Raw genomic sequence first — 26,529 nt, forward strand, 5'->3', positions numbered from 1 at the left:
GTTGGCTGCTAGATTTCGCAGTTGGGGCTTTTCAGATTATTTACAATAGGTTGTAAAGGTAAAGGTACCCCTGACCATTAGGTCCAGTCGCAGATGACTCTGGGGTTGCGGCGCTCATCTTCCTCTATAGGCCGAGGGAACTGGCATTTGCCCGCAGACAACTTCTGGGTCATGTGGCCAGTATGACTAAGCCGCTTCTGGCGAACCAGAGCAGCTCACGGAAACGCCGTTTACCTTCCCGCCGGAGCGGTATCAATTTATCTACTTGCACTTTGATGTGCTTTCGAACTGCTAGGTTGGCAGGAGCTGGGATTGAGCAACAGGAGCTCACCCCGTCGCAGGGATTCAAACCTCCAACCTTCTGATCGGCAAGCCCTAGGCTCTGTGGTTTAGACCACAGCGCCACCCTACAACAATAGGTTGTAGTCCTACTCAAAGTAGGCCCCCAAAAATTAATAGGCATGACTAACTTAGGTCCATTAATTTCACTGGGTATACTCTCAGTAGGATGGTTTGATGTGCAGTATTCATATGAGTTTTAATGCATGGTTAATACTAATAGCTCTATGTGCATCCTTCAGAATTCTTTGGTGTAGGGTCCCCAATAATTGTTAGATGAGGAAATGACAAAACCTCATTTGTTGTAGCTTTTTAGAGAGGTGTTTGCTGTTGAAATGAAATTACTTGGAAATTTTGTAGGAGCAAATGCCCCCTATTTATTTATTTGTCAGTTTGGAAGCCTGTGATATATCCTGAACATTAAAACAAGGAAAATAACTTTGGAGTAATCTGGTTAGAATTTGAAATCAGACAGTGCCATAGGACATTTGGGAGGAACACAGACCTCTGGAGAAACAGGGTCAGCGTGTCTAGGTTAGCAACGCAAATGGAGTTTAATGTTAGCAGGAATTAATTGAATCAGATAACATCGTATAGTTTTATGTCCCTGAGCTGAAACGGGGAAGATATAAATAGCGTTTGAGGGTTAGAAAGTAGGCAATGCTTTTTCTGTCATATTCTCTCGACGAACTTCTGAGTAGCTGAAGTTGATGCGATTCAGGTGCGTCGCAGGTGGAGGAAATTGTTTTTAGCAGATGTGCATATATCTTATATCATGACAGTTGCCTGTTAAGGACCTGATACCACCCTGGCAGCAGTGATACCAACTCAGGATCCTTGGCACCCCGCCCTTGAGTGTCTTGTTTCATGGCAGTGGAACGCTTCTTCATGGCAATGGTGACAGTGACCCCTTCTCTGGCCTTGAGCTTGCCATTTTGCAGACACTTGCTGGCAGGAATTCCATCAGCAGGAACCCCTCCCCACAACTGGCGGCCAGTGGTAGGGTAGCTTAGCCAGGAAAGCTGTGTGGAGGGGCGCCTGCGTTCACTCTGTGTACACCCCAGCCCAGCACAACGGGGAGCAGGTTGGGTTGTTCTGTTGGTCTGTCAAGGTTTGTTTCATGAATGGAAGCTAAGAGGGTATTCTGATTTGCTTTATTTTTACCTGTTCCTCATTACAAACAGGGAAGAAAAGTTGGAACACCTAGAATTTCCCCCTCAACTGTCAAATGGTGTAAAGTGAAATTATGTACAGCAGGAAACTCCATCCTTTCCTCCCCCTTTTATATTTCTAGTGGAAAACTAAAAACCTAATTAAACTGGATGAGTGCTAACAGCTTTCGAGGAAAAGCCTTGAAAGCAAAACAAACACAAAATGGAAGCCAAAATTTCTAACTTGATGAATATGGTTTGCTGTTTTTTCATCACTCATTAGTGTGCTTATGTAACATTTAGCATTAGTTTGTTCTAATTAATGTTCAGATGCTAATAGTTATGCAACCATGTGAAAATTTGCAGTTCTTGGTGTAGTTACATGTTTTCTCAATGTCGTTCAGATAATCGGCTTATTTGTGCTTACATGACAATTGATACTCAACCCACTTCTTCTGCAGTTTTTGCTCATCCTCTTCATCTGCTCATATTTTTATAACCGTAACACTAGGCTAACATAAGAAGAGACCTTCTGGATCAGGCCTGTGGCCCATGTTTCATTTTGTGAGCGTCTGCTTAATTTACACAGAGGTCTTCTGCATCTCCCAGAAAGTTTATTCCCAAGTTTAAGGCACTCTAGGGTCCCCACAGTATGAGAGTTGGTTTCCAAAAGGATTTTTTTTTTTTTTACTCCCCACCCTCCACATGAGCAGGAACAGCTCATTGGGCTTGAATTTTCTCTCTGTAAATTTATTATTTAACCTGTTAGACACTAGAAAGCTAAATTCATAGAACTGGAAGGGACCATGAGGATTATCTAGTCCAATCCCCTGCAATACAGGAATATGCAGCTGTCCCATTTGGGGATTGAACCTGCAACCTTGGTGTTATCAGCACCATAGTCTATCCAGCTGAGCTTATCCAGAGTCCTGTAAGCCCAAATTGCTTAAGCTGGACCACAGCATGCAGAACACCCCAGGTTCGATCCCTTGGCACTACCAGTGAAAGGAATTGGTTGATTTTTTAACACTGTATAGCCTGCCCTTCACCACAAGCAAAGTCTGGCCTTGATGGCTGGGGCTAACGTGAGTAAAAAAAAAAAGTGAGCCTGTGGACGAACTCTGGGCTCCCTTGGCCTGAAAGTGAGATGAGCACCGCAACCCCATAGTCACCTTTGACTGGACTTTTTTTTTTTTGGAGAAGTTTTTATTGTTAAAATAATTCAGCATTAATACACATATATTGCAAATATACAAGCATACATACATTTCATACAATCCTTAAAAATGTTCAAACATACCTACACTCAATCCCACAGATAATTCCTTTTCCCATCACCATCCACCACCCCTTACCCATCTTTGTGTTAGACTTCCAATCTACTCAACTGCAATTTCTTTCCACTTCTATTACTTTCTTTCACACACCTTTAACCTAATTTCATACTTCTTTTTCTATTACACATTGTTATCCATCTTATTTAGTATTTCAATATTTGAAACGGAACTTGTTTATTCTAATAGGAGTTCTGATTTTTCGATATGGTTTTGCAAGTATCCTTTAAACACCTTCCAGTCCCTGTCTATCTTCTCTTTTGAGATCCTTCCAAATTCTCCCATTGTTTTGGATATATTATAGTACTCCAATAATTTGGCAAGCCACTCTATTTTTGTCGGTAGAATACCACTTTTCCAGTTTTTCGCAATCAATAGCCTTGCGGCTACTGTTGCTTATAAATGTAATGTCTTGTCTTCTTCCTTTAGGCTTCCTGGTACTATTCCCAATAGAAAACCTTTGACTGGACTTAACCATCCAGGGGTCCTTTACCTTTATCTTTAATGTGAGTCACAGTCCAAAACATCTGGAAAGCACCATGTTGTTAAATGCTGAAGGAGACAGTTATGCAGTGGGTGGACCAGCGATCTGACTTGGCATAAGGCAACTGGATGGTCAATGCAGAATATATTAATGATGAACACAAGTGCACCAAACATAAAGTCCAGCCATTTCACAAAGCTGCCAAGTTGCTCAGCACCAATGTGGTGATTTTAGAAAATGCCCCTAATTGAAATGTCAATGAACGCTGTGCTCCTCGATGGCGCTGTGGTCATCCTGCATTCTGACTTCCTCAGTTTGTGATTTTGGAGGGCCTTAAGCAACTTGTGTCCTGTTCCCAAACACAGGTTCTTGTCGATGACCGTGATCAGTGAGGGTCTTGTGGCCTCATCTTGCTGTGGAGCACCTCCCAAGACCAGAACAGGGCAGGATTAGACGGATGAGTCTTGTCAGCGGAAGCCCACACAAGGACTTCCTCTTGTTTGAAGGGGCTTCTCCTTTCTCCTTCCCCTCTGTTGCCCAAAATGATCTTTGGAGGAATCCACAGATTGGATGATCTGGAGGGAAGAGAGTGGAGATACGGAAATGCTTGCTATGTTGGAACCATCGACATAATTTTACGTTGCATTCCTTCCATAGTCCCAATTTACTATAAACTGTGCCTAGATTATTGTTATTGCTAGGTGTAGGGAGATTTGAGAACAAAATGGTACAGAAATGAACAATTGAAACTGAAGTATTGCTAACATATCGAAGGCATTTGTGTGGAACAATTAATGTTCAGCATTGGGGAGAACCCTTTGAGGTGATGTAAGCAGGTCTCTTGAATGATGTAAAAATTATTTCGTATAGAAATAGAACTCTTTTTCTATGAGCTTAAAGATGCTATAGGCATGTGTGGAAAAACACTTGAAGCAAGCAGTATGAGAGAAATTGTTCGCCATCTTCTGAGAAGACGGGGATCTGCCCCTGATAACGAGGGCTTGGCGGAGTAGCAGCTCTCAAATTGCTTCCATCCAAGTAAGCCTAATTATTGTACCAGATATTTATAACCAGTGGGCATATTGGATTGGGAACATCTCCAGTGGAAATGAATGGGAGCATCAGAAAGCATATCAGCTGTGCTTTTGTATAATTCTCATTCTTTTAAACGAAAGGGACTTGTTGCAGAGGAAGCTGCACGCAAGACCGCTGCCCGCTCTGGATCAGTTAACAGATCAGCGTTGTTATGCCTGCACTAGGATTAAAAGTAAGGTGGACAGCTAGTTTTTAAACTGCAGAGTCTCTGCCAAATATTTGCAGCTGGCATTGCAAATACATAATGTTGCTCACCTGTTAGAATGTCCTGGAAGATGTGGCTTCTTTTATTGTTTCGGTAGAGTCTTTGCTTCCCAGAAATCCGCTGTCTCTGCTGAAATGGTATATTTCATATTTACTGCAGGCGTTGGGGTCAGACTGAATCCTCTCTTGTCTTGCACGCGACTCTGAATCCTTTCCCCCCAGCTCTTTACTGGCACAGTAGAAAAGAGGCTAGAAATTGGGGGCGGGGGGGGAGGGAGAGACATACTGTGTTTCTTGAGACCTGATGCGAAGGAAAAGTTTGTTTGCTGAGCAGGTTGAGTTGCCAATTGTTTTTTCCCCTGCCAGCAAACAGTTAACTCACAATGGCTGCTGATGGGCCCCAGTTCCAAGGGAGGCAGTTGGCGGGGGGGGGGTCACCATTGTGTATTGTGTGGTTCTTAACTGAACTTGTTCTTTAAAACTTACGTATGTGGTAATTTTTGTTGTTATTAGTTAAACTGGCATGCCTAGAGCTTGTGGCAGCAGTGAGTGGAACTAAGCACGACCAGGGGCTTGACTTTTCCGGCCAAAATTTAAGTTATTAAAAAGTCTTAATTTACCTTGTTAGTTCACAAAAATTGTAGCGATGAAGGTGATGATGAAGTAAGCTTTTGGAAATCAAACTCAGTTTAGAAAAGCAGAATAATGAACTTAGCAAGGAACATCAAGATGCTAAAGGCCTCAAGGACCAACTTGAAGCAGAACAATATTTTTCCACACTCTATAAAACGCAAGTTCGAGAACTAAAAGAAGAGTGCGAAGAAAAGGCAAAGCTCAGTAAAGAAGTGCAAAAAATTAAATAAAAATTGCCAGAATTGCAGGACAAAAGAGATTCTTTGGCAGCACAACTTGAGATCACGTTAACGAAAGCCGATTCAGAACAGTTGGCTCGCCCCATTGCTGAAGAACAGGACTCTGATTTGGAAAGGGAAAAGATCATGAAGGAGTTAGAAATTAAAGAAATGATGGCAAGGCGTAAGCAGGAACTTGCTGAAAAAGATGCCACAGTAGGATCGCTCGAAGAAGCAAATAGGACACTAACTAGCGATGTGGCTAAACTTGCAAATGAGAAAGAAGAATAGAATAACGAGCCCATGTGTTCATACCTACTCTATATCACTTTCCAACAAACTGTGAGGCTTGTATGAAGCCGTTATGGCACATGTTCAAACCACCTTATGCTCTGGAATCCCACCAATTAATATGCAGCAGCACCAGTACCTGCTAAAATTATGTGAATTCACAAGGTAAATTAAGATTTTTTCGTAACTTAAATTTTGGCTGGAAAAGTCAAGCCCCTGGTCGTGCTTAGTTCCACTCACTGCTGCCACAAGCTCTAGGCATGCCAGTTTAACTGACAACAACAAAAATTACCACACAAGTTTTTAAGAACAAGTTCAGTTAAGAAACACACAATATATGAGGGTGACCCCCCCCCCCAACTGCCAACTGCCTCCCTTGGAACTGTGGCCCATCAGCAGCCATTGCAAGTTAACTGTTTGCTGGCAGGGGAAAAACACACTTGGCGACTCAAACTGCTCAGCAAACAAACTTTTCCTTCACACCTGACAGCTGACAATATCACTAGTAGAGACACGAAACACATGGAATTGTATAGTAATCTGGTAACTTTCAAACATGGTTATTTTAAGCATTCAGAGCCTTGTTTATAACATCTGGAACGAGGACAGTGTGAGTTACAGACGGGCCTTGGGACGCTGCAAGCGGCAGTGAGAAAATGAAGGGGAAAGGGTGCAGAAAGGAATGTTAGCCCCACACCTACACAGCGTGTTGCTGTTAGTCCCAAACTAGGTCTTCTCATTAAATAAAAAGTAAACATAGGTTCTTTGATCAGATATAGTCATGGTATAGAAGGCAGCCCTGTTTAGGGAAGTTTTTAATGACTGGTGTTTTAATGTACCATATTTTTTGCTCTATAAGACACACCAGACCACAAGATGCACCTAGTTTTTGGAGGAGGAAAACAAGAAAAAAATAATTCTGAATCTCAGAAGCCAGAACAGCAAGATGGATCGCTGTGCAGTGAAAACAGCAATCCCTCTTGCTGTTCTGGCTTCTGGGATAGCTGCGCACCCTGCATTCACTCCATAAGACGCACACACATTTCCCCTTACTTTTTAGGAGGGAAAAAGTGAGTCTTATAGAGCAAATATGGTATTTTTAATCTTTGTTGGAAGCCACCCAGAGAGGCTGGGGAAACCCAGCCAGATGAGTGGAGTACAAATAATAAATTATTATTATTATTATTATTATTATTATTATTATTATTATTATTATTTTATCCTCCTTCAGTTGCAGCCCCTTACATACTACATGGGACCATTTTGTTACCTCACAGAATAGGTGGGAAATTAGCAGGGCACCAGGTGCATTTTGTGTCTAAAAATTCTCCATTTGCGAGCACCTCATAAAGTCTGGGTGCCATTTTTTGCGCCTGGCCAATACTCAAGGATTACTTGACACCTTAAAGTCTATGTTAAGGATAGACAATATGTTAAGGAGTTTAACAATAAGGAGTTGAGTGTTTTGAAAACTGAAGCATGGTACCAGTATTTTTATTGTAAACACGAAATTGCTAAAAATGTAGTCACTTATGTGAACTGCTTATTTTGCTTATCAAAATAATAAATAAAAAGTGTTGCCACCCCCCCCCCCCCGTGACAACTAGACATTCTGTTTTGGTGCCCACAACCCAAGTCCCTGAAGCCATTTGGCTCCTAGCTTTTCTCTCCCAGTTTCTAACACTGGGCAGAACTGTGGATTCCTCAGGGTAGGCGCCCCACAAGTGAGAAAACATCCTTCTTTCTCTGTTGGTAGGCCAAGCTTCGTATAAAATGCTCAAACATTCATCTGTGTAGTGCTTTGTAGGTCAGACAAATGGTGTTTTGTTGGGTTCCGTGGTAAAGAACTCGTTTCAAATGATGTTGGCATCCATCTGTCTCGGAGGAGTGTGCCTTTGGGGGCGAGGTCAAGCTGTCGGAAGGTTGCCGCGCTCGCTGTGGCTCTAGAGACCAATACATTTTTTTTTATAAATAATGTTTATTAAAGTTTCACAAACAATAAAAAGTTTCAAAGATTAAACATAAGAAAAACTACAAAAATGGAAAAATACAGAAACAAAACACATAAAATATACACACTAAAAAACAGCTAACAAGAAAAAAAAGAAAAAAGGAAAGAAAAGAAAAACCAAAAAGCAAAACAGAAAATAGGTTAATATTTTCATATCTTATACTTCATTCACTAGTTTCTTGACCTCCTCACACCTCCCTTTTTGTATTCCAGTTCAGATATTTAATTCAGCAAGTCCTTACCCTATAGCATTTATCCTCACTCAAGATATTAACCTATTAGAAATATCAATTTTCCAATTGTCAAACCCTATTTACATTTTCTTAGAAATCTTTTTACCAATACCACTTATTTTCCATCGGACATCGTTTTAACATTCCTTAATTTTACAGTATTTCTGCAAGTGGTCTTTAAATTTCTTCCAGTCTTCTTCTACCAACTCTTCTCCCTGGTCATGAATTCTGCCAGTCATTTCTGCCAATTCCATGTAGTCCATTCTAGAGACCAATACAGGAGAGACCTGTTTCGTTGCAGCTGGGGCAGATGCAGGCGTCCAGTTGTGCTGCTGCAGATGCAACATGGCGTTTCTTCTCTGCACTCCTCCTGGCAATCATTCCTCCTCTGGTCCCTGTTATGGATGCATGACCTGACGCTCTCCAGGCACTGTGGTCATCTGCAAGGGATTCCCACATGGCAGGTTTGATGTTGCCAGCCACACATCCTTGAGTGGTGTTGCTGTGCTTGCTGGTGAACGTTGGCATGATTCTGTGGTGACGCGGCAGCTAAAAAAGCCAATGCAATTCTGGGCTGCATCAATAGGAGTATAGCATCTAGATCAAGGGAAGTAATAGTGCCACTGTATTCTGCTCTGGTCAGACCTCACCTGGAGTACTGTGTCCAGTTCTGGGCACCACAATTCAAGAAGGACACTGACAAACTGGAATGTGTCCAGAGGAGGGCAACCAAAATGGTCCAAGGCCTGGAAACGATGCCTTATGAGGAACGGCTAAGGGAGCTGGGCATGTTTAGCCTGGAGAAGAGGAGGTTAAGGGGTGATATGATAACCATGTTCAAATATATAAAAGGATGTCACATAGAGGAGGGAGAAAGGTTGTTTTCTGCTGCTCCAGAGAAGCGGACACGGAGCAATGGTTTCAAACTACAAGAAAGAAGATTCCACCTAAACATTAGGAAGAACTTCCTGACAGTAAGAGCTGTTTGACAGTGGAATTTGCTGCCAAGGAGTGTGGTGGAGTCTCCTACTTTGGAGGTCTTTAAGCAGAGGCTTGACAACCATATGTCAGGAGTGCTCTGATGGTGTTTCCTGCTTGGCAGGGGGTTGGACTCGATGGCCCTTGTGGTCTCTTCCAACTCTATGATTCTATGATTCTATGATCATGCTGATTTCCTCACTCCCTCGCCCTTCCACCTCCCAGTTGGTGCAGCAACACCGTTGGCAGGGGGCCACGTGCAAGGTTGCTTCCCCTCCTTGCCAGGCGCCCCTGCTTTCAGGTGTTCATAACATTGCAGCCTCAGTCTGGATTCAGCTCTATGCATGTTTAAAAATCTGCTCTATCAAAATGAAACCAAGGACTGACCACTTACATGGAAATTTGCAGAACGGTATTCTGCATTTAGTGGGAAACCTATTAAAATCACCAGGATGATCTGTTATGAGGAACTTATGATTTCCCCTCATCCTTATTTAATACTGTAGAAATTATGACATTCTTATTGATTCAGTTCATTTCCCCATCTTCTGATTATGTAAGTGATCTCATGCATTATTTATTGGGCATTGAAATTACTCTTAATTTTTCCTTTCCACCAAGAAGATGATTTACAGTATGAATAACATTACCTTCTCTGTAACCTTAGAGCCACCTATTTCCATCTTGATTAGCTTCTAAAGTAATCTTATTTCCATTTGTTCTTGCGGTACAGGACCTATTGTACTTGCAGTGATTGATTCAGTTCTTTTTGAATTTCACCTTGCACAAAATCATGACTGCTAAAAGCCCCGTTCTCCCCAAAATAGACACTGTATGTAGATGCATGTGCAATGGTACAGCTGCTTAAGCTTTGGATTTTTATAACTTTCCCCAAATGTTTACATTATTTGAAGCTAGGTGGCTGATGACCAGACAGAGAAGGCCTTTTCAGGCAAGCTGTTTATGGAGTGGCTTGCCTGGCGCCCAACTGTGTTGTCTTTTTTTGGAGTTAGGCAAAGATTGTTTCCATTTTCCCAGGCCTTCCATCGTGGAATGTAACTAGGCTGATTAGCTTTTATCCTTTTGCTGAATATTTTTTCCATGCGGTTGTTCCATGTATACTGTGACTGTTTCTATTATTTACCTGTACACCACTTTTGACAGTTTTATTAAAGGGTAGCCTAGAACTTTTTTTAATAAACAAGCAAACCCATTCTCACCTCATTATGATTTTTGCAGCCACTGCAAACATGATGTTTCCAAAATGGATTGCATGCATATACTCTTGCATACTTAAAGTAAGCCATGGGAGAAAACAGTAGTTGGTGGTACAAGAATGCCTTCAAAGAGAAGTACATGGAGCCCCAAATGGCTAAGAGCCAAGGCTGCAGCCATCTTGGCCAACTGGCAACTCCATCTCAGCCCAAACACAGAGACCCCCAAGAGTTCCGGAGAGATACTCTTCTGAGTGAGTGAATAAATGAACCAATTGATCCTCAGGCTCATGTTTTATTGGGTTGCCGTTGTGGCCTACTAAACAGTGACGAATTCAAACTGGGGAGCCCAGGGTAGTGGTGTACCCTGCTTTCAGAAGAAGGTCATCTGTTTAAAGGGCTGTCTGGTCCAAGTCCTGTTGAAAGATAAAGGAGAACAGCAGGTCCTTGCCTACCAGCAGTTAACCCCTAGGCAGAAGAATGAGCAGGTCACTTGATCAGAGTCTTCCCCCATGTGATGAGAGGTATTGCATTTCTGTTTAAATTCTAGTTTCTGAATTTGCATGCATGCATGTAACTTGGTATATGTAAGGTTAAGTTCTTTTTAGTCCTGTCCTTTGGTGATTCATGAGGGACCTCCCTAAGGAGACTAGAATTCACATCTCAGCTCTCCTGTGCACTTTTGTCTTGGATACGTCAGTGCTTCCGCTTTAAAGTTTGGAAAAAGAAACCTCACTTGCAGGACTGATGTGAGGATTAATGAGGTGAATGGTTGTGTATATGAGACCTACAAAAGGAAACTTATAAATGCAATTATTTGGGACTGCTGGCTGCTAAGGCTACGAACGTGCAGCTATCAAGTGACAACATAGGGGCTATGGCTGATGGTGTTAAAAATGCTTCAGGTCAGAGGTTTTCAACCCTTTTGGGTCCACGGCTCCCTTGACCAACTGCATTCTTTCTGCAGCAGCCCTGTGGGACTCAGGAGCCCAGTTGCGTCCCCCCTTGCCTGCAGAGCTGGCAGCCCCTCACCCTTTTTAGAACACCCTTCCTTGTGGAATGTTCCCTCGGCCTCCCCTCTCCTTGGGAGTCCTCCGGGCAGCTGCTGCTGCTGCCCTGGTCTCTGAGCTGCTCCCCCTGCCCAGCCCCAAAGAGAGGTGCCTCCATACACTGTCCTGCAGGGGCCTGGGACTTGTCTGTCCACTCCCAACAGCAAGGGCTGGTGGACTGGTCGGCTGGGCCAACCAGCACCCATTGGCCAGCACCAGAGGCACCATTTACCTGCTGAGCTTGTAGCCAGGGCTGCTGCAACAAACAGTTGTGCAAGCCTTTGGGTGGCAGAGATGCAAGAGGGCATCAGAGGATGAAGGGAAAGGAAGAGGGACAGAGGCCAGTGTTGCCCGCAGCACCCCAGACCGTCATTCAAGGCACCCCAGGGTGCTAAGGCACAGTGGTTGAAAACCACTGTTTTAGAGCATTTGATTTCCCGTGTTTAATTTATATCAGGAGCTACTGTTGAACATAAAATAACTTTTATGACTTCCTTCACATAAAATATATAGTCCTGGATATGCTCAAGGATTTGAATAAGAAGAAATTTAGCATTTCTAAGGCAAGGTAGTCCTAACGCAACGCTATGCAGATTGACAAAGAAATACCTTCTGTGTGGAAGAAGTATTGGCTGAACTTTTATGTTACGATATATGTGCAGCCAGATACCAGATGTGAGATATTGTAAGCAAACAACTACGCTTCTGGCGAAGTGTGCAAACATGGCTCACAGAAGAACGTAAACCTTGGTACAGCTTCAAAAATGGTGATACTGCCAGTTTGATAAACAAATAATTGGTGAGGAATGAACTGTGGTGACTTGAAACCTTGGACTGCAACGTTTAGTTGGCTGATTGTTTCAATTTAAAATATTTTGCTTAAAAAGGTGTGCTGAGAAAAACCCATACACAGGAGGGAATGCCTGTTTTAAGATGGTGCCTCTTGTAACATGTATTGTGACAAAATGCTATGCAGACATTTTGTGATGGAATCTATTGTGTTACGGAATGTGAAATAGGAAGTAGGAGAGAAGATGCTTACGTAGACATGGCTGGTATTCAGACTTCTACACCTAGGAAATTAAAATAAAATCACAAGTTTTGAATATGGTGCTGTGTGCTTTCTAACATATGACAGACGGATATAGGCAAATTCCTGGATGTGCCCAGGATGGCCGCACTAGTTTGATAGAAGGGATTTGTGCATTAGTAGGTGGAGCCAACCCATTCCAGCCAGGACTCTCAGGGGCATCTGTTCTGTGTGTCATGGTTCAATCCTGGAAATGTTGGTGCTTAGCAATGAATTTTCTTCCATTGCTGGGACAGAACTCCGGCACATGCACTATATAATAATCAAGAACCAAGTATTTCTGAGCATTTGCATTTTGCATTTTTGTGTGTGGCATCCATCTTCATACTTCTTCATTCACATGATGGCAGCAGCAGAAACAAGCATGCAAATGTCGCTTCGGTGGAGCACCTGTTTTATACCTCTTCGCCTCTTGTTGCCATGCGCAAGCCAAATAATAGGGTGTCTCAAGAAATACAGTCGAAACTTGTTCTTTGCACTGGGGAAAAAAGAGGGTTAATGAACCCTTTTGCCTGCATCTCAGCTTGCATGAGACAAGAGTGTTGGGTAATGGGATTGGCATACTACCAAGGTACTCACTTTGAGGCCTGTGTTTGTTTGAGCCTGGTCTAAATTTATTGGAAGAATCTAGAAGATATTCCATAGGAAAGATTGAAGGAGCTGGCTTCTTTTGGCCCAATGAAAGAAAAATACAAAGGGAATCATATATTTGCATAAAGTCTCTCTTTCTTTTTAAATATACCGGTAATTGTTTTGATTTGTTCATTTCAGGTGCTTTTCTTTCGAGAAATGCAAGACAATAAACAACAAGCTACAACAAAATAACACAATTCTAAATGTTCACCACTGAATGTTGGTCTCAAAATAGAATTCTGAGAGCATTTGGTTTGAAACTCAGTTCATATTTTCATTGTTTTTGTAGTGTGCGCAGAAGCTTATAATCCTGATGAAGAGGAGGATGAAACTGAATCAAGGGTATGTTGACTTTGTAGACTAAATGTATGTTTGTATTATTGGAAGACAAATTCAGGAAATATGCAAAGACACTCCTTAATAGAAGTTGTATCACATAAGTTTTTGAAAAATGTGTTAGAATATAAATTTAAAAACCCTTTTCTTTCACCATCATCTTTATTGTAATTTCCCTTTGATAGGAATCAAAGACTAAAGTTTCCTTTCATCATTCCTGTGCTGTGTCTTTTTAATTTGAGATTGATTTAAAATTCTGAAAGTCTCAGTTATTTCCCTGACAATATTTGTTTAGTAGTATGATTTATATCTCGCTTTCCAGGAGTGTTCATCTAAATTGTCCTTTGGCCTCTTTTAGGATCATTTTTCTTAAGACTAAGAGAAGTGAAATAGAAATTGCAATTATTTCTTCCAGATTATTCACCCCAAAACAGATGATCAAAGAAACAGACTGCAAGAAGCTTGCAAAGACATACTTCTATTTAAGAACCTAGATCCAGTAAGTGGTGACTTTATTTCTTTTAACGATTACAGAAACACTTAAGAGATTCATCTTTCAGGGAAATTCTGAGATGAAGCATGATTCTGGGGTTTTGTTCCTTTAACAACAAATCGTTGTGAAAGTTGGTGTCAATATCAAGAGAAGGTATAGTATTGTCTGTAACAAACAACATTCTTTTAAGATAAGTTGTTAGAATTCTTATATTCTTTGTTTCCAAAGGCCCATGTAGTATGAATGTGTTTGCTTGTATGAACTTGATATTTTATAAAAGTTGTTTAGAGTAACATTGATGTCACTTAATCTGTTTTGCATTTTTGCCTAGCTGCTCTACTCCAAACTTAATACAGTGGACGCTCGGGTTGCGAATGTGATCTGTGCGGGAAGCACGTTTGCAACCCGCAGCGTCGCGTCTGTGTACACGCGGGTTGCAATTTGGCGCTTCTGTGCATGCGCAAGCGTCGAAACCCGGAAGTAACCTGTTCCAGTACTTCTGGGTTCAGCGCGGTGCGCAACCTAAAGCATCTGTAACCCGAGGTATGACTGTATGCATTTATCTTTAACCATCTAGACACAATCTGCTGCATTTCTGCTAGGGGCTGTGTGCGTGTCAAAGGCTCCTGCTTTCCTGCCTCTAGCTTGATGAAGATCTGTGCATTGTAGCAGAAAAGTGGCGTCCTCAAAGCTGTAATAATCATGCTTATGAGCTGGGAATGGGCATAGCTCAAAGGTAGCTTTGAAAACTAAAAGGTTCCAGGTTCTGTCATTGGCTTTTCCAGGTAGTGCTGGAACGCTGTCTGAAACTCTGAAGAGCCACTTTCAGTCATTGTAGACTCTGTTGACCCAGATAGGTGAATGGATTGACTCAGTACAAAGCAGTTTCTGGTAGTCTGATATTCATGTATTGCAGGAAGTATTGGAGTCAGTTCTATAATGTGGAAAATCGGTGCAGAAAGGGTACTAGCGTATAGCAAGTAGATTCATACCTTGGATCCCGAACGCCCTGGAACTCGGACGCTTTGGCTCTCAAACGCTGCAAACCTGGAAGTGAAGTGATTGTTCGAGTTTGTGAACGTTCTTTTGGAATCCGAGCATCTGGCAGGGCTTCTGTAGCTTCTGATTGGCTGCAGTAGCTTCCTGCAGCCAATCAGAAGTTGCAATTTGGTTTTTGAATGTTTTGGAAGTCGAATGGACTTCTGGAATGGATTCCGTTCAACTTCCAAGGTACGACTGTATGGATTAATTTCACTCTGTTTTTAGCATTTGTGTCACTATTGGGTTGACTGTGACACCTATTAAATACTGTGTCTTCTCCAGGATCCCAAGCTCTTCGTGACAAGCACCTCTGTGCTTCTGTGCTGACTATAACAGCTGTCAGAGTTGATTATGGTGCAGGGATGGGTGTCTGAAGGACCTTTTTTGTGGGTGGGTGTGCAAAACACTGGTGCAGGGAACAGGCTAATTTTTCACAGAAAAAAACAGTGCCTGTGCATTTTGCCTTTTATCTCAGATTCTAAAAATGCTAGAAGCTTACTCTTTTTTAAAAATGGAAGCTGGAAATCTGGGGGTTATCCAGGAGGCACATTGCTCCCTTGCACTCCCTGCACCATGGATGCCCATGTGTGCAGGGGAGATTTAGGAGCAGTATAGGAAAAAGTAAAGGACTGGTTTCTCCTAGGGAGATGTGTCTCCCATAGTTGCAAATTATTGCAGTAGCAGTAGGTCACAGGATCCTTCCATAAACCTGAATCATCTGCTTTTGGTCTAGGGTAAACTGTATAGTAAGGCGAATATCCCTTTCCTGTGTACCTGCACCTCTTCCCTTGCAGGCTGAATGCCAAATTACCACCAGAGTTGTATATGCTCAGCAAGCGTTGAACTTGTGTATAGCTACTGGCTCTGTCTCAACATCACATCCACATTTGCTGTGGAAATTTGGCACAGGCTAGATTTTTCTAACGCTTTGTGGAAGTTGTCCTGACAACACAACCGTGGAGGTAAATCACCATTATGACACATAAAAATTTGGAGACATTGATTCTGTTTTACAGAACCATACTTTTGAAGCAAGAAGGAATTGTTCACACATTGTGGCTGCAAACTTTGTGTGTGTGTGTGTGTGTTGTATGTGTACTAAATATTACCCCTCCCCATGCCATGTAGTATTTCGCAGCATTTTGAAATAAGCTTTTGTATAGCTGAATTCTTTATAAAAATGTGGGCCGTGAGGCTGCTGAATGGAAGACAGCAACATTGCAGCTGATGTTCAGGGTTGGTGGCTGTAAGACAGCAGAGAGTGTAACAAGGACTGAGAGATTGTGGGGCGGGGGGCCTCGTTTAATCTCACTGTAAACAAGTGGTACAGTGACAATAAGGTATTTCTATTCTGTTTCTATTCTATTACAGAACCCTGAATTGTAATTACTTTTCCTCCACTTTGAGGTCGAATTTTATCTGAAGTGCACAAGTAAACAGTGTTCCCTTGTATTAGATCTTTCTTAGAAAGCAAGCAAATGGTGACGTACGGATTAGTCAGAACCATTTTGCTTCAGTGTGCAGTCTATTTGCATAATATGGGAACAAAGCATCATCTATACTGAAATGTGCGAAGGGATTTTGTGGCAGCAGCAGGGATGACGGAGCCCGTGGCATCTATTACTCGAACCGATGCGAGGTCTTAGAACATTTACAAGGCTTAAATGCAGGGGAATGAAACACAGGATGTTTATAGAACGTCTCCATCAGTTTGAGAAAGCGAAAGGTCAGTTTGGCTGGTACTGAAACCATAGGGGAGAGAAGGAGATTTGAGGCGGGGTAGTGAGAAGAGGCAGGGAAGCTAAGTAAGTGTTGGCAGAAGCAAAGCGCATTGTTGGCTGCGGACCTAAATACAGGAACCTGAGGGAAGAATAGATGGAGTCAGACACAATTCTGCAGGAAAGATGGGCAGAGAAGATCGACTGTTTTAAATTAGGAAGGTGTGTGGAGCAGGCCAGGAGAGAGAGAGAAAATCAAGGGTACTGATCTGCACAGGGTCCTGACTAGGAGCTAGGATGGTGGAATAAAGGCAGGCTTGAAGACACAATGCAAAGCTGAGAAATAAGGTTGAAGAAAGTTGGGGAGGGGGATGTTGTGACTAAAGGACTAGAAACAAAAAGGCCTGTGAGGTGTAAGACCAGAGAGTTTAGAAAATGGGGATCAGAAAGCCAATGGGGGAGCATAAGATGGCAAGGTCCACTTCTTGAGAAAGCTCCTGTATTTTTAAGGGCCACATAGAAGGTGAAAATCTGCCAAGCATAACCTTTCCCATCGCTGCACTCAGTGACACCTCTCCTTCCAGTTCTGCTTTTATGGGGTCTTGGGGTCTCCCCCTGGGGGCCATTTAATTCTAACTGTCAATGTTTACAATTGAGATGGCCCCTAGCATGAGGCAAGTAGTGTCGAAACCCAATGAAAACGTTGAGAGCAGGTCATTGGCAAGGAGCCAGGCTAGCTAGTAAGCACAAAAGAATAAACATAATATAAACAAATGAAAAATACAACAGGCTCCCCATCCCTTCATGTTATGCTGGCTAGCCAGAAGTACTATTTTCAACACACACACACACACACACACACACACACACAAACACACAAAATGCCCTGCCTGGTATGCCAGAATGTTGAGATAGCTGAATTAGCTAGCTAACTCAACCTTGCTCTTTTTGCTTTCTCAATTTCAAATTCTAAACAGTTCTGCTGAATAGTTAAATATAGTATGTGGTTATTAAGAGAGACAGATTTATTACGTATTTTGTCTTGAATGCCTTTTAGTTATGGGTCATACAGTACCAGAACCTTGGTGCCTGCCCATAAAACAAGCCTAGAATGAGAGACTTGGGTGATATGAGCAGGTTTTAGGAATTATCTTCGTTGCGAGATTTTGTAGGCGATCCACAAGTTTGTTTGGGTCTTGGGTGTGAGCCTGGGTCAGTTAGTAGATCTAGGTGAGAGCCATGAGGCTGAGAGGTATTGAGGGGGAAGTGTGTTGGAAGAACAGGAAATTTATCTTTGCATATTTATTAGTAATTCATGTGAATGGTTTTATTGTGGATTTTTTTTAAAATGTTTTTTTATTAAATATTTTCTTGAATTGGAAAAGTGCATACAGTGTCTCAGTTTTCCGTTAATAAAATCTTTTCTACAGATCAGTTATATTCGATGTGAGACACTAATGTTATAGACAGTGTAAGTTTGCGAAGAACAGAAGGAGAGAGAGAAAGAGAGAGAAGGTTGGGGTAGTAAACTTTTTGTGGGTTTTTGTAAAATCTGTTGTTGTTTCCATTTGCTGTACAGTCAAACTTCAGCTCCCGAATGCCTAAAACCCGGAAGTGAATACTCCAGTTTTCAAATGTTTTTTGGAACCTGAACGTCCGACGCGGCTTCTGCTTGAGTGCAGGAAGCTCTTGCATCCAATCGGAAGCCACGCCTCGGCCATCAAACATTTCGGAAGCCGAACAGTCTTCCGGAACGGATTACATTCGACAACCAAGGTTTGACTGTATAGTGGTTAGAGCATATGGAGCAGTAAAGAAATGGTCTAAGTAAATCATGATTATCCATCTTTGGGGATACTTTTTGTGTGCACAAAGCCCTCATAGTGGATGTTGCCGGAAGTGTACTGTGCCGGCATCTTCTTATCTTGTACATGTGACATGATAGGACACACATGCAGGCCAGGGCTTTGCTGTCTGTCTGTGGTGGAGGTGTTATGTACTGAAGTTCTCGCCCTGGGCCAGCAGGGGGATACTGTAGATAGTTATGCAAATGAAGGATCGAAAGTGACGTTCAGTGATTGGATAGTTTTAGAAAGTTGCAACAGTTAACGATTGTTCTGGATCTCTGTATAAGCAGGCTGACTGAGCTCCTCAGTTCAGTTCTGTTCCAGCTTACAAATAAAGAGCTGCTTTGGAAGAATCGCTGTGTCGTCTGATATGTAACAATTTTCCCTGCCTGAAAGTTGCCGCCTTTTTGGCAGTGGGGATGAAACTCTGGCTGTGTGTCTCAATCTTCCCACAGCTTCTATATTATGGCTTTGGACCCTACCCTTGGCTCAGCATACCTTAAACCCTTTCGCATTGCTGGTTTGCAGTGGTTTTTAAGCCTCTCTCTCTTTTTTTTTCATTGACAAACTGATTATTCTTAACTGCTTGTGTTTTGCAGACCACTTTTTCTTAAAATGGATAGCCAAATGGGTCTTTGAATCTACTGAAGCTGGTTGCACTCATAAAAAAGGCAATTTCCTTTGGGTTAAAATTTAAAATTTGAACAGAAAAATGGGCTCCCTCTTTGAAATGTGCTGAAAATTTTCACATGAACAAGTTTTCTCCAGCATTTTCCTCTTTATTTTCATTGGCATTGGGGTTTTTTTTGGGTGGGGGGGCAGTCCTAGGATGTGTCTAGCAAAGAACAAACAATGCCCTTTCAGTCCCTTTGAGAGGCTACCAGAAACTACCAGTGGGCTGCATGAAGTTTTCCTTTGTTGTAATTGATGCCACTTTATTTTATTTTATTAAAAAAGCACATCACTTCATAACAGTGTTCCTGAACTGAGTATTGTTGGGGAATGTGGAAGAGGAAGATGATGAAGATATTGACCATAGTCTAGGAAAGGGTTACAGGTTACAGACCAAAATTTAGTGATACCCTTTCTGTGTGTTGCGTTTTGGTTAAATGCTGATTTCATGCTGCTGTGTTATCAGAGTTTAATACAAACCAAGCTATCAAGAGAAAGCAAACATTTAAACTCACTGGTGAAATTGGCCATGGTAGATTTTTAAGGTGTTTATTTTTAGAAGTTACATTTTCAGTTATAATTTGTCACATACGATCATTGAAGAAGCACACTCCGAGTGCATTGTGTTGGAGAGGCCCTATCTATACTATAAATGGCCTGGGGGTCGGTTTGTTTTTCGTTTTCAGGTGGACAGGACCACAATCTTACATCTAGAAAGTCAAGGAAAATAATGAGCCCAAGACTGAAGCCTGAAGCAAACATAATATACTGTACTGCCAATTTCTTAATCATAGTTAAAAGATCAGGAACAGGCTGAGTGCTCACACCTTTTTGCCTCTGTTCATCTGCATTCTTATTATGTCTGCACTGTGCTGATCAGGTTTACTTTTACCCTTGGTAAGCCAGCTTCAGAATCTGGTTGGAGAGAGAATGCTATATCACAGCTGACGCTGGAAGAGGAAAGGAGCAGAAATTTCCTTCAGAGAGGGTAGGCATGAGTGAGAGGGAGTCTGTCTCCTCATCTGCATCATGTCTAAAACAGACCTAAGTGCCAGTGTAATAAACTAAAAAAACAACCTGGGCTTAGGGAAGCAAATGCATGTCACAACTGGTCACAAAAATGAGTCAAATCATTGCATTTGAGAGTAGCCTTTAAATTCGCTTCTTGGATAGACATGGGGATCGTGGAACTGCTCTGAGCTCCTGGAAAGAAAAGTGAGCAATAAATGCAATAAATGAATTAATATTCTTGATTAACAGGAGCAGATGTCTCAGGTATTAGATGCCATGTTTGAAAAGTTGACTGAAGGAGGGGAGCATGTCATTGATCAAGGTGATGATGGTGACAACTTCTATGTAATTGATCGGTGAGTGTTTTTATTTTATTTTATGTACAGTGCGGTTGTGTGGAGGGCCTGAGAGTCCCAACATTATTTGGAGAAAATCTGCAATATTTTATTTACACTTTTTATTTTCCCAGTTTATAAACCGCTTCACGGCACTAAGCCATCTAAGTGGTCTACAATATAAAAATGAGATAAGTATTTCTAAAAGCAACAAAACCTTCCTTACAAACTCTTAAAACCAATAAAGGCATTTCTACAGGGGGCCTGCCTAATTTCAGCTGGTATTGATTCCCGGGTGCTGGAGCTGCAACACTACAAGCCTGGTTTCTATTGAAAACTAAACACAGCTCTGGGGTATATAGTACTGTCAGCGGTGCCTTGGGCAGAAATCTATGGGGTTAAGTGGTCTCTTTGGTCTCAATGCTAAAAGCAAAACCTGGAAAAGGCACCTGGGAGCATACTAGCAGAAGTGTTTTATGGTGTCAATGTGATGCCCCTAATTATCTAATAAGCGGAATATTATGCAAGTATCCATACCTGCCACAGGCATGTGGGTGTCGCTGTGGGTTAAACCACAGAGCCTAGGACTTGCCGATCAGAAGGTCAGCGGTTTGAATCACCGTGACGGGGTGAGCTCCTGTTGCTCAGTCCCAGCTCCTGCCAACCTAGCAATTCGAAAGCACGTCAAAGTACAAGTAGATAAATAGGTACTGCTCCAGCGGGAAGGTAAACAGTGTTTCCATGCGCTGCTCTGGTTTGCCAGAAGTGGCTTAGTCATGCTGTACGCTGGCTCCCTCAGCCAATAAAGATGAGCTGAGATGAGCTGAGATAAAGATGAGATGAGCGCCGCAACCCCAGAGTCAGTCATGACTGGACCTATTGCTCAGGGGTCCCTTTACCTTTGCCTTTATCCATACCTGCACTGCCTATGGTGGGTTGCTCCCTTTATTTGGCCATATTTCCCTTTGCCCCTGCCAGAGCAATAGTTGCAGCATCTTCTTCACTGGCACCCAATATACAGCAAACAATCCCCCACCACACACAACCAGTGCTGAGTTACCAAACAGGCAGAGAAGGCACCGGCCTACGGACCCCATGCCTTTTAGGGGTCCCGCGACAACAGATCAAAATAATATTGATTTGACCTGGAAAGAAAATTGCAGTCAAGCTTTCTTAATTCAATGTTATCCCACTAGAGAGAGTGTACGAGGACAACCCCCCCCCCCGATATTTCGACTGCCTCCATAGGGTTTAATCCAGCACTGCACACAATACACACTCCTTTGTGCAAATCACACCCACTCGTTCTCCTCTCACAATGCGCTTCCCAGCCACAGCCAACCTGTGTCCCTGACAGAGGACATCTGATTTGCCTTGGCTGTTTGCATTATAAATGGCCATGCATGGCAGAAATCAGATGAATAAAAAGTATACTCTATGAGCAATGTAGTGTGCACAATCCAATAAATTAAGCATGCCAATTGTGATTATGTCCATAGATTGTATCCATATATGTATCATACAGACACTCTTGTAATGGAGCCGGGATGGGCTTGGGGTTCCTACTGAATGTAGATCCGATAGCAAGGCCAGGTAGTTAAACATGTAAAGTGGCCTGTTGCCAAATGAGACTATGCTCCACCTAAAAAAATAAGAAAAGTATCTGGGTGGTAGGGTTGAATTTATGCTTTATATGCCCATTAGAAGTTTACTTTTTGTTGGTGTGAGCGTGGTTGAGATTAAGAAGCAGTTTAAGCCTGTGTGCTTTAGTAAATAACAGAAAGATGGAGCTAGGAGACTGGTTTCAAATCCTTGCTCTACTGGTAACACTGTGGATCTCATGGGTTTCATCATCTCTGCTGTGGTTCCGCATTGTACTGTACAGTGGGGAAAAAAATGAATGCTGCAGAGGTAAGTGTTAAATTTTGGGGCCCCACCCCACCCCTTAATTCTGATAATGAAGAATGCATTTTTGATGTAAGCAATATCAGCATTTCTTTTACTTTTAATCTTTCCAGCGTTGCACACGCAATCTGTGTTCACTTTATGTATATCTTATAGAGGGACGTACGATATCTATGTGAAATGTGAAGGTGTTGGAAGGTGTGTTGGCACGTATGACAACCGCGGGAGCTTTGGTGAGCTGGCTTTAATGTACAATACACCCAGAGCGGCTACAATCATTGCTACCTCTCCTGGTGCTGTGTGGGGTTTGGTAAGTTTAATTCCTTTGGACTTGTCCTATCAGTAGGTTTTTAAAGTGTGTGTGTGTGTGTGTGTGTGTGTGTGTGTGGTCCAAAATCAACTTAAGTATACACAAATGTTTGCTTAGCTGCCGTGTTTAAATAATTGTACAAATTATCGTTTTTAACCTGCCATTTTAACTTTGAACTTTAATACAGTTTTCTTTTCTTTTTTTAAAGGACAGAGTCACATTTCGAAGAATTATTGTAAAAAACAATGCCAAAAAGAGAAGAATGTATGAAAATTTTATTGAGTCGTTGCCCTTCCTTAAGTCTTTAGAAGTAAGTTATGTTATTAGTATTGTTTCATTTACTCTAACACAGTTATTTTTTGCAAATACATTTTGGTGTAATTAATTCAACATCTGGAATAATAATGGGGATTTTTTTAAAAAAACAAAAGCTGTGCATGCTTTTAATAGATTTGCTATAAAGAAAAACTGTTTTACTATGTGGTATGTTTTTGTACTCCAATGATCATTACTTATCATGTACGGATTCTGTTTCCAGGTATCTTGTCCATTGCAAGTCTCCATCCCTATTTTTTTCATTTGGTGTGTCTCTTTAAATGTTTTGGTTGGATATATATATACATGTTAGTCACAGTTGCTTTTCTTCAGGTTTCAGTCCATTGCCCTAATTCTCCATGTCTATAAGCCATGGGTAGCAAACTTCAAGCCTGGGTGCCAAATGTTCGTTCCCCAGGCCGTTTGATCTGGCCCTCTGAACTCTTCCCAGGCCACAAATGTTCTTGCCTGGCTGGAATATGTCATTGAACTTTGATAACATCTTTTGCTTGCCTGGTTGGAGGGCAGAGACAGGTGTGTGACTGTGTGCAGAAACTAATCTGCTATCGAAACATAACGTCCATCATTGACATGAGATCCTCGTGAGGTATCCTCAGGCAGTGGAAAAGAGAAGCACACATATCTCCATATTTACCTGTGCAGTGCTGGAGGTTATGCATGTATATGTTAGCAAAAATTGTCTTCTTTTTTTGGTTAAAGCTTTCGGAACGGTTGAAAGTGGTGGATGTGATCGGCACCAAAATATACAAAGATGGAGAACAAATCATTGCTCAGGTATGCCTTTGTGTTCTGTTTGGCTAGTTATTCAGTAAGTATAATGACTTTATCTGCAAGCAGATCACACATAAAAGCATATTGGACAGCCTCAAACATTGAAGTACTGAATTATCTGACATACAAGAAATAGCGGTGTAATCTAAAAGGCAATTACAATGAACACCAGAGTTCTGGGAAATGAATTCAAAAGATAATTTGAATACCAATAATTAAACAAGTACATAAATTATGCAGTCAAAGGTGTCTCTTTATCTTATTGTATGAAGCCATGTGATAAACCACCTATGATTTAGCTGCTTTTGTTTTATTTTTGAAACATACATGATAGCCTTTTAAATTCTTTTTCTCCAGGTGACATTGCCTGTACAAAGCAGCAGTGTAATTACCTCAGCATCAGCTTACATAGACCTCCTACTTTGCTTCTCCACAGACTTTCTAACCTACTGGACTATTTGATAAGGTCCCTTCCCGTCCCTGACCCGGTGGAAAAGCAAAGAATGTTTATGCATGCTTGCATGTGTACATTTCTCTTTTTGTTTGGGGAGGGTGACCCACGGAAGGGAGAGAGAAGCAACCAGAGTGGGTGATGCCAATGACACACTCCTAAAAATTCCAAATGGGCCCCCAAAGGTTGGTGACCACTGCCCCATCCACTTCCTGTTTCATTTGACTTCATGCACAGGCTTTTAGCAGGCTCTTCTTCTCTTTGGGTGAATTATGCCACAAAAAGCTGTTCAGCAGAGTGATTTATTAATTTTTTGAAAAACATTTTGCTTTATTATATCTCTATACCGTACTGGCCAAGTTCAGATACAATGCTCAGCCAGGATTTAGCATTATGGGGAATGATCCTGCCTAAACCACGGGCCTAAGAAAATAAGAAGAGCGCTATTGGTTCAGCATTCCATCTTCTTCCACTGCGACCTGCCAGATTGCCTATGGAAAGCCCCCAAGCAGGGTGTGAGCACAAAAGGACAGTGGTACCTCTGGTTACAAACTTAATTAGTTCTGGAGGTCCATTCTTAACCTAAACCCATTCTTAACTTGAGGTACCACTTTAGGTAATAGGGCCTCCCGCTGCTGCTGCGCCGCCACTGCCGGGCAATTTCTGTTCTCATCCTTGGGCAAAGTTCTTAACCCGAGGTATTAATTCCAAGTTAGTGGAGTTTGTAACCCAAAGTATTTGTAACTTGAGATGTTTGTAGCCCGAGGTACCACTGTAATCAGCAAGTATTATTCAGAGGCAAACTCTAATTAGCTTTCTTTTGAAGTAGGTAAGGTAAAGGTAAAGGACCCCTGGACGGTTATGTCCAGTCAAAGGCAACTATGGGGTGCGGCGCTCATCTCGCTTTCAGGCCGAGGGAGCCAGTATTTGTCCACAGACAGCTCTCCAGGTCATGTGGCCAGCATGACTAAACCGCTTCTGGCGCAACGGAACACCGTGACGGAAACCAGAGCGCACAGAAATACTGTTTACCTTCCTGCCACAGCAGTACCTATTTATCTACTCGCACTGGAGTGCTTTCAAAATGCTAGGTTGGCAGGAGCTGGGACAGAGCAATAGGAGCTCACTCCATTGTGGGGATTCGAACCGCCGACCTTCTGATCGGCAAGCCCAAGAGGCTCAGTGGTTTTAGACCACAGCGCCACACGAGCTCCTTTTGAAGTATGAACCATGGACTCAAGGAACTGTGGTTTGTTCTGTTAGCTAGCTGCAACAGCTCCTCTGTGTCATGATCACTTTTGCCCTTGGAAAAGTAGTCTCTCTGTTGTTCTGAGCAGGATGGACAAAGTAAACTTATCGTTTTTCTTGGCATAGTCCTTGAGAATAGTTAGCGAAGGAACACGTAGAGAAGGCACTGCTTTCCCCCCTATTTGGTGCCTGTTTAATTTTTTGTTTCACCTGGGAGAATCTCATTGTTGGTGCGTGGTTTATTTCCACCAATTCTCAGAGAGAACACTGTGAAGAGGACTCTTCCGGATTAGTTGCAGGCAGATGAAACTCTGGCAAGCTGCTGTATCCGCTACCCTGCCTGTTCTGCTTCTGCTTCCTCCTTTACCCCAAATTGATATTTGAGGATTGACTGAAGGAAATAACAGCTGAATTACACATTATGCATTCAAAACGCATGGGAACAGACCCAGCATTAATTAGGCTTGTTTTGATTATAAGGATGTGGAAGCTGCTCAGTTGTTTATGAGAAAAGGAAAGGATAATTTCACACTGTCACACTGATAAATGTTTTTGGTTTTACATTGTCCGTATGCTTTTTCTTTTTTTAAAGCAATAGAACTACTAAATAACTACATTCATGTTTTTCTTATGGTGTTTCGTTTTTAAAAAAAATACAGGGAGACATGGCGGACTGTTTCTTTATTGTTGAATCTGGAGAAGTGAAAATCACAATGAAAAGAAAGGTACATATTGAATTAATGTAACTGAAAAAACTTGATTTTTTTCCCTGCTTCTTTACATGGTAAAAAGAACATTTGTGCAACTTTAATGGCATATTTCATTTATCACAATGTATTGAATATTATATGAGCTGTAACCCATTGTTTAATGAATGTCTGACTTCTGTACCTTTTGCTTCTATACCTTTTAGGGTAAGCAGGAGGTAGATGAAAATGAAGCGGTGGAGATTGCGCGGTACACTAGAGGACAGTATTTTGGGGAACTTGCTCTTGTAACTAACAAACCTCGAGCTGCCTCAGCATTCGCACTCGGTACAGTCAAGTGTTTAGGTAATGCAAAGTTATTTTATTTTTGTATTTGCTTTATTTTATGCAG

At 42.0% G+C, this 26,529-nt stretch overlaps 1 protein-coding gene and 1 long non-coding RNA gene across 2 annotated transcripts in view; one reads left to right on the plus strand and one right to left on the minus strand.

The window, feature by feature from the left end:
- Positions 1–26,529, plus strand: part of PRKAR2B (protein kinase cAMP-dependent type II regulatory subunit beta) — a 60,990-nt gene that overhangs the window by 30,952 nt on the left and 3,509 nt on the right. The window contains exons 3-10 of the mRNA XM_082239822.1: positions 13,247–13,299; positions 13,709–13,792; positions 20,325–20,431; positions 22,472–22,625; positions 22,834–22,935; positions 23,661–23,735; positions 26,091–26,156; positions 26,345–26,483. Coding sequence (XP_082095948.1) covers positions 13,247–13,299; positions 13,709–13,792; positions 20,325–20,431; positions 22,472–22,625; positions 22,834–22,935; positions 23,661–23,735; positions 26,091–26,156; positions 26,345–26,483 — 780 coding nt within the window. The remainder of the gene's footprint in view (positions 1–13,246; positions 13,300–13,708; positions 13,793–20,324; positions 20,432–22,471; positions 22,626–22,833; positions 22,936–23,660; positions 23,736–26,090; positions 26,157–26,344; positions 26,484–26,529) is intronic.
- Positions 2,947–6,359, minus strand: LOC309541747. The gene is made up of 2 exons (XR_014223872.1): positions 4,659–6,359; positions 2,947–3,883 (listed from the first exon to the last, which is right to left on the minus strand). It is a non-coding gene; the product is annotated as an uncharacterized lncRNA (long non-coding RNA).

Source organism: Podarcis vaucheri (assembly GCF_965113315.1).
Source record: "Podarcis vaucheri genome assembly, chromosome: 10".
NCBI lineage: Eukaryota > Metazoa > Chordata > Lepidosauria > Squamata > Lacertidae > Podarcis > Podarcis vaucheri.